We start from the raw sequence: 14603 nt of genomic DNA on the forward strand, positions 1-14603 counted from the left end.
AAGTGTACAGTGAGTACATGGGGTATCTACAATTACAGTAAATAAAATTTCTCGCCTAGGCAACAAAAGCCAGCTCCGTTTCATGGAGTTCCAGATAAATTTCCCTGCTGGCAGAATACTCCATAACGATTTATACAGGGCTTTTGTTGCACCTTTCTTTGAAGTATCTGTCATCAAATACCATGATACCAGCAGCAGAGTAAAATTGCAGAGGAACGTACTGCATGTGAAATCCTGCTTAGCGTAGAACTGACCCTGGCGCCTTCATCTCTTACATGGCACAGTCTCTTGCTGAGACCAACATACCAAATTATTTTAGAATATTTGAATGTCACTGGGTTGTAAAGTAAAAGCTAGGGAGATTTATTTCCTTAGGTGAATGATCTTCTAGAAATTAGATTACATGAATATGGGAAAATATATGTTGGGTTGTATGGAGGGTAGAAAATTTTTAGAGAATTGACTGAATAATGATCATTATTCAGCATTATTAATTCGTTATTTGCTTGCTTTTAGGGAGATTCAGTGAGTAACCATTGTAACTATGCTCTTAAATGCTTAAGTGAGAGGCATCATGGTAGGGTAGGAAAAATAATATGGTAAAAGTAATTAAACTAATTTGGATTGTGGCATCTGGACTGGAAAAGGCAATGTTTTGGAGGGCTGTTAAAAACAGATGTTTTGTTAATAGAAGATTAAAAAAATGACTAGTTCCATTTGAGGCATTGAGTCATACCTATAAAACTTTATAATTAACTTTCCCAAACAATAGAAAATACTTGTTTTCTACAGAGAACTGTCTAGAATAATATTTTTCATGCTCCAGGGTCCCACTTGATCCATGTAAATTACTGTCATGAAATATTGTTTACTGTCCATGTATTGCAAGACAGAACTGTGAAATAAGATCAGAATACAATTTTGCTGTGACTTGGGATCTTTTTTGTCAGGTTTTAAGAAAAAACAATAATGCTTCCAAGGACAGACCAGAGAGTAGAGCAACGGCTCCAGTGAAAAAGTTCACAGCTTTAGGCCTTTTCTTTTTTTTAACTGGTGACTTCTGTAAGTCTACAAAAACTTACAAATTCAGAAGATTAAAGTAACTAACGGTAAGGGGTTTTTATCTTTTTCCGTATTTGTGCTCTCCCTGTGTTAATTACTGCAGGTTCTTCCTCTGTCTTTGCAGAACTTCCTTTTTCTTTCGTTGTCTTATCCACTGTTTTGTCTTCTACATTCCCATGTTTTTCCACTATTGTGGGCAAGACTCACAGTACCTGCTTTGGCTGCTTGAGCTAAATGAGAATTTGAGTATCTCAGTGGGTGGCAGTAACTGTAAAGCCCATGTGCCAGCAGCTGCCTGGCCATCCAGGGAGCCTAAGTACAAGATGTGCCTGCACTCTGAACCCAAGAGTTCCTTAGGCACGAGAGGTCAAGTGCTCCCATAAAGGCAGAAGTGTCTGCATCCAAATTGTTGAGTGTTTGACTTCACTTCCACTCCACTGCCATCCAGACCTGAAATTGCAATATATTGACATTGCACCTGTGTTCTGGAGGGCTCTAGTCCGCTCAAGAGCCTGTGAGTGCACGTAGCACTGCCCACCTCTCTGGGTCCTGCATGGCCACAGGCACCTAAGCCTAAGTAAGTGGTGGGCTGCATGTTTCCTCTTAACCAGTTTTGTCTGCCTCCTCACTCAAGCACTTTCTGCATGTCCCTGCTGAAGTCTTATTTCTCTCTGTTGATTGTACTGGGCATTTCACTTGTAAGTTAATCAGCCAAAGCTGGTGTTCAAAATCTGATACCAGGTGCCCATCCTTAATCAGTTCTGTTCCTGCTGGTCCTTTCTTGATCCTTCGAACTCCTGGATCTTCCATTTTTTACTGTGGTTCTTGTAGAATCAGGGGCCAGTCTTCCCATTTGGTATGTTACCAAACAAAAAGTTAACAGTTAATATAGTATTGCCTATCTGTTTTTTCCATCCACAGATAATGTAGGTGTTCAGTAGAAATTCTTTCCCTAAAATTTAGGTTTACGTAAAGTGTCGTTGATTAATCTTAATGAAAAATTGTATCTTTCAGAGTTTTCTTCATGGTGTTTTTTTTTTTAAGGTGCATATTACTTGCTGTCTTCAGCGTAATGCTTCTTTGTTTTTTTCCTTCTTATATGCATATATTTGAAAATAATGAAAGGTCTTCTTAGGTTGAGCTTGTAAGAGAGATTTTCCTTCAATGGTGTAAATAGCTTGAGAGGAATGTGGTTAGTCCTGTCTCTGTCACATAGCTCGGTAGGGGCTGGGTAAACAGGACTCTCTTTGGTGAGAGCAGCTGGTAGCAACACCTGGAGAGCGCCAGCCGGGCGACCCAGGAGCACATCCTTCCATCAGCTTTCTTTCATTACTTACCTGAAGTGATACTATTTTAAGGGGAAAAGGAACTATTTCTCGTACTTCTCTTTCATGTTTCATCCCTTCCCGCCTCCATTTGCCTTTTGCCAAGGGAAGGAAGATTAGGGGCTTTCTGTAACGAAGAGGCTGTTTGCAGGGGAAGGATCTTAGGGTACGGAGAGACTTAGAATTTCAGATGCTTTTAAATAGGGATCTGAAACTTAGGCAACATCTCCTTACTTTGTTCTGGAAGTCTCTGTGATCAAAGAAACCAATCAGGGCCGTATCCAGGGTCAGAATGAAAAGAGAGTTTACAACTATGTTGAGGGTAGAAGTGACAAACGCTCCACTTAGAAACTGTTTGTGTGCTGTAACGAGATCATTAGTGTAGACCTGCCAAGTCAGATGGGGAGACTGTTATATTTTTACAGTGCTCCACACCAACTGCTTGTGGCAAGGGTATGAAGACAATTCTGTGGCAAATCTGAGCACGTTTTGTAGCACTTTGTCATTGGCAAGAGCACGTAACCAGCCATCTGCTGTGAAGCTCCTGCCCGTCCCGTTCCTTCAGCTGCAGGATTCCAGGAGCCCAGCGCTGTGGACATCCAGGGGACAATAAATACTCATCAGCGTTTTGTGCTCATTTGAGGATTGTAAAATTAGCTAGATCAAGTTCCTGTCTGTACGTTGCTCCAGCTATGCGCTGTGGTCTTTACAAATCCGGCCTGTCACCTCTGAGCCGAGATTGCTGGACACTCCTTCCAGCAACTGCTTCCCACCCCCATCTGACATCAAAACTGCAGCATAGCCCAGATGGTGCGCAGAAGGTATCACCCCAATGAGCTCAAATGTTGCTGACAACCCTACTGACGGCTGTGTGTGTACAGCATGATTTCTTTATGGAGACACCCATTGCCATTTCAGCTGCATTTTTTAGGCTGTTTAAACTTTGTAATAATATTCTTAGTCAGGAATTTTCTTTTGCAATTAAAGGCTCTCAGCAAAGCATTTACTGACTTTCGAAGAGACTCTTGGAGGGAGGTCCTCTTACGACAAAGGAATTTTTGCGTCATTGGTTTATGCGAAGTAGTATCTTGCAGGTTGGTCGTGATTTATAAGCCTGAAGAAGATAATAAATAACTGAGGAACGGTTGTGCCTGATGAAGGAAACAGTTGTTGCAGAGATGCTCTCTTCTTTTCCTGGTTGTGATTAGCTGGTTTAGGAAGGGGACACATCAGACAAGGGTGCATAAGGACCTCACACAGTTTCCCTTCCTGAGTTTTGATGCATGCTTGACTGCGGCATCTAGGTAACTGCAAGAGCAGTTAACATGTAAACATTATGGACAGAAATCACAAACCAGCCCAGCCTTCAAAAAGCTGCAAAAATGAGGTTTTATAACAATTTATTTTATAAAAACACAAAATAAGGATTTACCACATTCATCTTCTCCTGTGACATTACATGACAGAGAACCTGTGGAGTGCATCGTGCTTAACTTTAAATAAAAAATGGAGGGTGGGATTTTCCAAGAAGTATATGTTTAGCCCAAGTCTGATTTCACTGAAGTAAATTGGTATTTTATCGACAGCTTCGTGCAAGTCGCATGGCTAAGTACATTTCAAAATTCTACAGCATTCCTGGTAACATCTTGCACGCAAAATTAATTTTACCAAAAGTGAGTAAGTGCTATAAAAAAGGAGGACACTTTGTGGATTGAATTTTTTATGTTTACTTGGGAAATTGCAGTTTATTTTTACCAACTCTCTAAGAAATTTCCTGCAATGTTGCTTATAAAAATAATTAGAAGTCATTATGAACTTCATGTAAATAATAATAAGTCTTTGGCATCCTGTGATAAATGGCTGAAGTACAGGGCAAGTTGGCCATTTGGGGAGAAAGTGTAGCCGGATGAAATGAGGCTAGCAAAATTGTACAATAATACTGAGAATAATTACACAGCCCTTTGTCCTTATGCTAATCCTCACAGCACCCCTGCAAGGTAGGATCTATACTGCTGCCTTAATCCTGTTGATTTTCTTAGTCATGTGAATGCCACAGGAATGATAAATCTAAAGGCCCTTTCGTTATATTCAGCAGGTTCAGTACAGAGTAATTGTGCAAATTGGCCTGAAGAACCCCCTAGGCAGTGGGTGTCTATGGGAAGTGTGCAGAGGGGGTTGCAGGGATTATGAGCAGCAAGTGAAAGTCACCACCTGTTTCTCCCCCCTCCCTTCTTTCTTTTGTCTCTCCCAGGAGAAAAACCATACAAATGTACCTGGGAAGGCTGCACCTGGAAGTTTGCTCGCTCAGACGAACTGACGAGGCATTACCGCAAACACACAGGAGTGAAGCCATTCAAGTGTGCAGACTGTGACCGCAGTTTTTCCCGCTCAGATCACTTGGCACTCCACCGCCGCAGGCACATGCTGGTTTAAGAAACGCTCCCCGTTCCAGCCGAGTTTAAGAGCTGGGTCTCTTAACTACCCTGAGTGAATTCAGCAGGGCTGAATCCCCTCCTACAGTGTTAACATGCAGGGCATTCCGTGGTGTCCCTAACAAAAAATAATAATAAAAATAAAAAAGCAGGAAAAGAAGTGCCACTCTTCTCCTTGCCCTCCGAAGTTAACCTAGTCTGCCCGTCAGCATGGCTACCCCCCGAAAGTGTCATCACAGTCACCTGGGAAATAGCAGCCGAAAAGCTACAAGAATGGGCATTATTTTAAATGCTATGTCCTTTGAAAAAATGTTTATAGCTTGTACATTTTCTCTGCCGTCAGACATTTTGTTCCTGCAAATTACTGCTGATTGGAGGATTAGATACTGCAAACCAATGATGATGATGATGAGAGCAAGACCGCTAAACCTTTGTTATCCCATCCTTACCCCTTTTTTTGAATACCACCTCGCAGGTGTCAGCATTGCACCCAAGCTGTGCTACAAGCAAGCTGCATGCGAGCAGAGAAGAAGATTCTTCCGCTGGAGAGGTCCCACTGTCTGAGGTGAAGGGTCGCTTGAGCAGACTTTTGCAATAAAGATGGTGGCATTTTACTGTTTTACCACAGTTTGTCAGTGAAGGACACCAACCATTTAGCCTTCTTTTATCTTTTTTTTTCCTTTCTTTTCTTTCATTTTGTTGTTGAAGCCTGTAAAATAAACAAGGGGCAGCAGTATTTCTGCTAAAAGTACAATATTAAGTATCTGTATTTTATCATGGACTTATTTGGAACCATTTCCTGATTTGTGTAGAGAGAGCCCATCTAAAAACTACTACCCATTCTCAAAATGCAGTCTCCTTTCATATAGGCATCCTCCTTCCAAGACCAGTATTTGAACACACAGCAAATAGTCAAACAGATCTTATACGCACTGGTACCAAGGTTAATGGTGTAGCCATCCATGAAATGGAATTGAATTTACCAGCAAAACAGGGAAGAAATGGCTGCATCTCTTGCAGATAAAAAGCAATAATGAGTAAAATGGCTTCAACACAATAATTTACTCCACACCAACAGAAAGGGGATATGCAGAAATAGCATATAAGGACAGCTAAGTTAATCCTTCTGAAGGTTTTCACTGATCTGCTAGGTACCACAATTAAGTACTTTCCTTCAATGTAATACTTACTTGTGTCTGGAAGGCAAGCGGGATAAAGGAGTGAGCTGATTGTTGAGGAGTGAGTGGATGAACAGTAAGTAGGAAGGAGAATTGGTTCGGAAATGGTGCTCTGCAAGACATTAGGTTTGTCCCTGGGAGTTAGGGAATAACAAGATTTTGCCAGCTGTCTAGTATGATATAAATGGCCCTTTATATGGGTCTCAGTGGCTGCCTCTGCTGGGATTTTCAATCCAAGCCTTTTCATATTAAATAAAAGGAAATTCTTGATCATTCCCATACAGCCGTGTAATGGTGAATCAATTTCTATTAATTAAATTATGTAGGAACAGGAGAAACTCTTAGTCATCAGTTGTTCTTGAAAACAGAATAGTTTTTTCTGTTTTCTTTCCTCGCAAGGCTCCGCCTGTTCAGCTAAATGTGACAAAAAGGAGGCTTGGCAAGATTTTTTATGTGTTGAGATTTTTATAGCTTAGAGATAAAAGATAGATACATAAAGGTCTTCTGCAATGCATTTAATTATGAATACTTGGTTCCAGGAATTGCACAGATGAAACTTGTGGTGCCACTCATTCATTTTTAAATGTCTGACCGGTCTGAATTAGCTTCTGATTCCTGATATACTGATAGTAATGTCAGGGGGATTCTGAAATCAAGATAATCTTTAAAAAAACCCAGCACACAGTACTCTTACAAACACTAAAAGCGATTACAGTTAACTGAGGATTCATATGACTGGAATAATACTTTAAAATAGCGTTTGCAGACCCAGAGTTTGATTGTCCTTCAGTACATTCTCGATGTCCCCCAGCAGTGGATAATTTATCAGCTCTCTAAAAGAACTTCAGCACTGTTAAAACACAGGCTCCCCTCTGTTGAGTGGTCGCACATAGAAATCCAAGAAAATTGCTTGCAGCCATTGTGGAAGAATGCCTCTGTCATTCCCCATTGACCAGGTTGATAATCTACATGCACAAAAATCAGCAACATTTTAGTATCCTAGTTAGAGTCAGGAATGTAAGCAGTGGCACCAAGAGTCAGTGTGAAGTTTTAACAGACTGAAACAAATCAGGGCTTCTGTATAGGCCAGAAGGAGCAACAGAACTGAGTTTTTACCACAAGTGGTACTTCTGTCCTTTAAAAACTGATTGTCAGTATTGTGTGTGAGATCGGTCATGGATATCATTTGAGGTCTATCTTTTATGTACTTCAGTATTGTCCCTTTAAATGGATCAGTCATTCTGAATGTCTAAGGAAAGAAGCCAGGAACAAGTCAAAGGAACAAGTCAATTTATATTTTTTTTTCCTGCCCAGTAGTATTTTACCCACTGATTACCTAAATAGCAGTAATTGAATGGAGGAACCTGGGGCATACAGAATTCCTTTCAGGAGCTATGATTTTTTTCCCATGAAAAATTAAGTTTATTTGACCAGAAACTATTAAGGCCATCCTGTTAGCTTTCAAAAGGGGCAGTGAGAGAAGTGATCTCTGACGTTATTCGCAAAGGCTGAGTATTCCCGGGAGAGACTAATATCTTCTTCAGGCTTCACCTGTAGTCAGTGGAGAGAGGGAAGCTCCTTTGAGAGCAATTCAGAGTCCTTAAATTTCACGACTCTGCTCTGAATTGCCCCTAGGCAGTCTCTCTGTGCTGACCATGCAGAGCCTGAGGAGGTTCTTCTCCCCATGTAGAAATCCATCTCTGTGAATGTCTCTCAGCTGACTGCCTGTTACTTTATACATTTGAAACAGAAAGAGGGTCTGATTTTATTCAAGGAATCCCAAAGTGATAAAGAGATCAAGCCACACTCACATCAAGAGATGTAGGCCTGCTCAGAGCATGTGAGTGGGAACAGAATGAAGCCAAGAGATAAAGGAGTATATACTAAATTTTTTTATTTAACAGGCAGGAAATGTATGCTAAGCATTTCAAGCACAAATGAGCTCTCTGTGTAAGGGCTTTTCATGTTGCCTTTACCTCTAGACAGCTTTCACAACCAGCAATAGTCTGCCATTGGGTTCAAGCTCTCATTGAGATTTGTGGGAAGTTTCTCATTCATATCAGAGCCCACAGGCTTTGGCCCCAAATGTTCTGTGGGTTATTTGTTGTGTTTTCCCTTCAGAAATACTTTGGAGAAGTTATTTTGTGGAAGGGAGGTGTTCCGATGCAGAGCTGAAGTCCCCCAAATTCTCAGGGTGTTCTTCCATCGATGGCTGCAGTTCAGACCTGCCGACTTTTTGTGCTTGTGCAAAGGCTAAGGGGGACTGCTCCGTGCTAGTCTCCTACCGCCACAGCTCTCTGACATTTCATAACCCTATGGAAAGCTGACATCAGACGTAGCACGCAGAAATACGTGATCTCATCTTGGTGCAGCACCCTTGATCTCGTACGATCAGTTGGGAAATACAAATGTACACTGTCCCGTTCTTTCAGAAAGAGAGATTTGTGCTTTTAAGTCTGAATAAATGATGGGTGAAATCCACTGTGCCCATTAAAGCTCGCGTGTGAAACTATGCCACAAAGTGTCAGATTTCATATGTTTTTGAAAGGATGCTCCCAGATATGCAAGGAAATCTCAGTAGCCAGCATTGTATGAAAACATAATGAGGAAGCAGCTTTGATACAGAATTTTTTAAATTTTAAATTGTCTTTATTTTTTGAACACCTGTTTTATTCAGCACTGTAAAATTGGCTCACTGCAACAGCAGTTTATACTGGGCATGAGGATGCAGTATTCCTTATTCTCTATCATGCTTACACAATTAAAATGAAAAAGAGTTAGACTGAGCTGTATATATATTTGCTGGAATAATGTATAACAAAATTAAAAATGTTAAAAATGACATCAGTGATGTTGACCTTTGGGGTAAATTCACAGTGCAGAGCACGGACAGATAGCTGGACAGCCTTTCTCCCCTTTTAATACTGGGGATAACAATGATCATAACGCTCATTTTCCATTAGCCACATTGAAAATGTACTCTAGTTGCCATTTACAAATTTATCTTCTGATAATAAATGCTGTTTAATGGAAAAAATCTCTTTCTCCTTTATTGAAGGTGGATGCCTCAAAATCGGTGTAAGCTTTACCGTTAATATCCTGCTTATTTTTTTAATTTGAACTTTAGTTTGGAAAGGTCAGTGTAAGAAACTGCATCTTCCACAGCAGACAGGTATAAAGATCATGCAGCAAATCTTCCTTACTCCTACATCCTCATCCATCCACCCTTGCATATAAATCCCAGCACTTCCACATGCCTCATCCCATGTGCAGTTATAGACAAGCAATTTACCTTGATTGGGGGGGGAAAAAAAACAAGAAGATGAAGAATCAGAAATAAGTACTGTAAAAGAAATAATACTTTATTAAGAAACCAGCTTGTATTATTGTATTACGCATTTGCCTGTGATTTTTAACTGAAGATGTGCATAAAGAATTTTAATGGTTGTTATATTTTCACAGTTTCATAACAGAATAGCAGTTATTGGGTAACGTATGCTTATTAAGTCATGCCCATTGGTACCTGAACCATGTCTAAATTCTGATTAAGTTCAGTAGCAGATAAGTTTTAGGTAAAAAATGTAACTCTATGGATACTGCATCTTTAAAGATCAAAGTACAACAAAAGTATTTTACTATACTTGTAACAGTTTAAATATTCTGTAATATATGTGATAGTGGAAAAGTATTTTCAAACTCACAGTTTTACATGGGGTGTAAATAGATGAAATGAAGTACATTTAAGAAAAATCTTTTAGTTTTCATCATGAAAAATGGTTAGATAATGCCTTGTAAAACTTAAACACAAAACATAAGAACGAAATTATTCTGTTTTGTCAGAGCATGTTTTCTCTGCAAAATGGAGTGGCCGCTTCTTTGCTTTTTTGCAGATGGTGTGCGATATAGTGAAGTCATACAGAGTCCTTCAATGTTGAATAAGTCAAAACTCAGAATGTCTTTGATTGAACAAAGAAAAAAACCACCAAATCAAAATAATGAAAAACATATGAAAAGTGGATTTTTCTGTTCCCCCTTCTGGCAATTTACAGTGAACAGCAGATACAGTAACAGCAAACTCTCATTTGATTTTATTTGTTTCTGAATTTCCCCAACTGAAATATATCTTGAACGAAGGTTGCAGAGCTAAAATAGGCAGCTGCTCTTTGCTGATTCCAGGGGAGTTTAGCTTTTTAGGTGCAGTTGCATGTCAGCAAAATCAACTGTGGCAGGACAGTTGTGACATTTAAAATGCACAAACACTTGCAGGAAGATAACCTAAAATCTATTTTAAAAGATGAAACAGAAACTGAAAGTGCCTGTTATTAGAACTGAAGGGATGTTGCTATACTTTTACACAGCAATAACTTACAGGATTCTATTATCAGTAAGATGAAAATAAAATTATGCTGGGAGAACAATAATGCAGCACAGAAACAAAACACAAAGTGCCATTTGTATTTTCACATGTCGAGATATTGTGTTAGAGGTTTTAGTTTTTTTCTCAGATAAGGTCTGTCATATACTTGTAAGAAGAAAATGGATCTTAGTTTACAAATGACTCATACCCATATCGATTCTAAATAGGTCTAAGTGGAGGTCATTGTCAAGCAGTGTTTTAGGGGATTTCTTCCTAACTTATGTCTGATTTGCCCGTGTATCCAGGGTATTCTCTAGTGAAATAATCCAAAAAAACCCAGCAATAAGCGCAATGGAACTTTCTTAGGGTATATGCTAGAATGGAGATTGTCTTGAAAAAAATCCTCTGCATTGAACTCTGGAAACACAGAATTCACCTCATGTCTCCTTTTTGTGCTTTGTATGTTTTCTTAGTATTTAATATCGTTTTAGAACTGGTTGACTTCAGGAGTGGACAAAATATGTCATTTACCTTTTTTTTTTTTGGAGGCAAGTGAGTGGAAAATGGGGGGCTGCCAGTCTAGAGACTATTTGAATAACAAACAAGAAGCTGATATTCATAAAGTAAGGAGCTTTTCCTATGGAGTAGCCTAAACAATTGCATCAGTAGACTAATTGTTCTGACTAAAAATGGCCAGCTGTGTCTCTTCCACTCTTTTTTTTTCCAATTATTACTATTTTTTTAATCTGCTAGGTTTCTGTCAAAAAAAAAAAAAGATTATTAAGTGATGCTAATGGATTCTTAAAATAGTGGTGTAATGCCATGCCTCATGCTTCTTCTGTTTATAAAAGTGAATCTATTGGAGATCAAAATGTAACTGGTTGTCCTAATGCATTTGCCAAGTGAATCACAGGAAGATTGCTTTCCATGCTCTAAATTTGTACCTGTCATTTATCCATGCAAGAATTGTGTACTTGCAGAATTCCACATTTTGTGTAGATTTTGGCCACGGGCCTGGGGGTTGCTGTTTGAGTGGGAGAGTGGGTGGGTTTGGTTTTTACTCACTGAGGCAAGATACTGTGTGCACAAAGACTTACAGAAAAAAAGTGGAGGTGCAAAAAAAGCACGCATGGATCTGCGTGCAAAAACTAGGCATTTATGCATGTCAGTTAATCATGTGACCTGACTGCTAGTTTAGTAACAACTTATTTTTAAATCTGTTAGCCATCGGTGGAAATAATCACATCAGAACGTGCGCATACTTACTCCGTCATCCTGAACTTAATCTCCAGATATTAAGCACATAAAAGAACTCAATTCATGCTGGGGATTTTAGGAGAGCACCAGGGAATGTGTCATCAGAAGGACAAAGGAAACTTTAGTTTCTTATTTAGTCCATGGGCTGCTGTTGAAGAGAAGTGGTTTTTTCTTTGTTCTGAAGCAGCAATGCTATGAAGAGACACCTTTAGAAACTTGTAGTGTTAGGAGGTTTAGCCCACTCCAGCATTGCATGTGTTAGTTCTTGCACTGGAAAGGGCGCATAGTCTTCATCATCCCCAAATAAGCCATGCTTTTTTTGCCTCGTTCTGAAAAATTAACAGAGAGATGCTTTTATCTTAGTTTCGTTGATTTACCAGCATACCTCTATTAGCAGCTTGTGTTTATTGACTTCAAATTATGAAATGAACTGAATTACTCTTGTAGTGTTTGTTAGCTTTTTTAGTACCCAGTCATTAAGTCCTCTGGACAAGCAAAAATTTGATGGGGATTTTGGCTATTATGAGAATGAGGATAGTAAAGATTATTTGGGGTCTGTGTGTGTGACCTGCAACATTTTCCCCAGCTCAGTCTCAAAACTTTCAGTGAGCCAAAATGTCAGTAATAAAAGGAAACATGAATGTTGTTTCACATATTGACTTGCTCTGTGCTAATAAATCTTGCTGTGAACCCTGCATTTGAAAAGTAACAATACAGTGTCTGGTAAGGGGACACACTCAAATAGGTGATGGCTTGTCATGGATTGTCATAAGCATGAACCATGGAGTGCAGAAATAGGGTCAGATACTGCTTTTCTCCCTGTTGCTGCCTTTCAGATGTGAAGAGCTTCTTTAGAAAGACTGTTTGAGCCATAATCTTTGCATCAGAACTGATCTTTTTCAAAAATCAGAGTTTATTTTCTCATTTATGGTTTCAAACTATTTTTCATTGCTATATTAATGTCTTATTATTAATAAAAAAGCACAGTTTATTTCTTTCCCAGTTGTCCTATACATTGCTTTCTTGTTAATCTAAGTTCTCTGGTGAACACTTACACGTTATGCTCACTTGACCTGCTGTCTGTCCCTAAAATGTTATATCTGCCATTGCACTTACAATAGAACATACACAGAGATAGTAATGGATTAATGAAGTTTCATGCACCAGCCTTAAAACCTTCAACCCACACACACAGACACACACATTCATATGCTTTAAGTGAAAGAGCAATTTGGACACTGCTGTTAATATGTGGGATCAAAAATAGCATTAAATTGGAGAGTTCTTTCAGCTGTGTTTAGGAAGAAACAACAGAATAATGAAAAATACCATTCTTGGCCAAGTCACTTATGGATGAAACAAATTCCCCTATGGCCTTAGTTAAATGTAATCATAAGGACGGGGTTGCATTTGGCCCCAGTTTGTTCCTTTCAATCAGGCTGTTATTTTTCTATATACCAATGAATGCTCATTTGATCCTCCTGTGTAAAAATACAAAAACATCCCTTAGTTTACAAAGTGATTAATTTGAGACTGAAGCTTCACAACAATGGAATTAGTATGTACAGCACCTGATTCTCTTTCCTATGATAAGATGTGAAAAGGAGGGTCATTATTGGTAACCCCATAGAGAAAATAGTGTCAATAGAGGTCCTATACTTAAAAGGATTAAAAATGCCAGAGCTAGCAAGCAAACTTATTAGTTTCTTAAGTCTTTCTTTTGCCTTCTTTTCAAAGGATTTTAAATGCAAAAGTTACTTTTCTTCAAAAATGAAATAAGTGATCATCTGAAGATCTAATTTCCCAATAGTTTCCTCTGCATTTATATACTATGTAGTGTTTAGGCAACACCTATGTTATAAGTTTATTAATATTATGTAAGTGTTGTTCTTGTATTTATGTAAAGTGTATGTATTGTAAATATACTCAGAGCTTTTTTTCCTCTTACTGTAAAATGGTGATTTTTGCCCTATGATAATGTAAAGGGAGTCCCCTAATGAAATTCTGTCAGAGGATGATTATTCCAGTCTATTCTCAAAGATTTAAATGAACAAGTGTTATCGTTTTTAATGGTGTCTCGGACATATTTTGTTGGTGCATTGCTTTTCTGTATTCAACTTTCCTATGAATTGAGCTGTGAATTGAAATAGAGTTTAAACCTTTAAATGTATGCATTTGTATAATTATCTGAATGGAGGCATGAAGGTTAAATAAAGCATTTTGTATGGAACAAAACCCCTAATTATTACTGTGGATGACTCAAACCTTCTGGAATACCCAGTTATTAACTTTTTAAATTAAACCTTTGTTAAAAAATCTTTTCTATAAACATATAGTGATTTTTTAATGGAATGTTTTCTTAAGAAATGGATTTTACTTGCTTTTCTATTTTTTAAAAGCCATCATATAGAGCAGACATTCCTTCTGCTTTCTCAGTGTTTGTGCATCTGTGGCAAAGCTGGAACAAATAAAATAGCACTCAGCAGTATAAACAAAAATGTCCTGGGATGATATAAAAATATTTTTTCATTACTATATAATCTGAGTTCACTAAGTATTTAAAAATGGAACTGTGCGTCTGTCTCTGTCTGCTTCATTCCCTCTTCTTTTCCTGTTTGTAGAGAAACTAGCTCAATTAATGTATAGCGTTCTTAAGATACCAGTGCACTTGAGAGTGGATGCATTCATTGTGTGTGTGTAAGTTAAAGAACAAATCGCTGAAGGAAGGCTACGGTAAATTGGAAAAAGCAGTTTCGTACTTGGTTTAAATTGGGTGCTACTCCTGAACGTTCCTAGGAGAGTTTCTAGATTCCTGGGCTTCTCCTTCATGACTGAGCATCCCACCAAAAAGCTACTTTTATGTTTGAGCCAGTCTTAAGGATAACTGTGGATACCAGGCCAAAGGCTTCGAGCCACACTGTGTCCTCAGTGGTGAAATTTCTCCTAAACACTAATTTGCCCTTTCCTTTGCATTTCCGTTCATTTGCTTGTA

General features: G+C 38.7%; 1 protein-coding gene across 6 annotated transcripts in view; it reads left to right on the forward strand.

Annotated features, from left to right (window-relative positions):
- Window positions 1-13846, forward strand: part of KLF12 (KLF transcription factor 12) — a 261300-nt gene extending 247454 nt beyond the window's left edge. For all 6 annotated transcript variants that reach the window (XM_064504759.1, XM_064504758.1, XM_026120828.2 and 3 more), the window contains one exon: window positions 4639-13846. In XM_064504759.1, coding sequence (XP_064360829.1) covers window positions 4639-4820 — 182 coding nt within the window. In that variant the 3' untranslated portion in view covers window positions 4821-13846. The remainder of the gene's footprint in view (window positions 1-4638) is intronic.
- The last annotated feature ends 757 nt before the right edge of the window (window positions 13847-14603 follow it).

This window comes from Dromaius novaehollandiae, chromosome 1, assembly GCF_036370855.1.
Source record: "Dromaius novaehollandiae isolate bDroNov1 chromosome 1, bDroNov1.hap1, whole genome shotgun sequence".
Classification (NCBI taxonomy): domain Eukaryota; kingdom Metazoa; phylum Chordata; class Aves; order Casuariiformes; family Dromaiidae; genus Dromaius; species Dromaius novaehollandiae.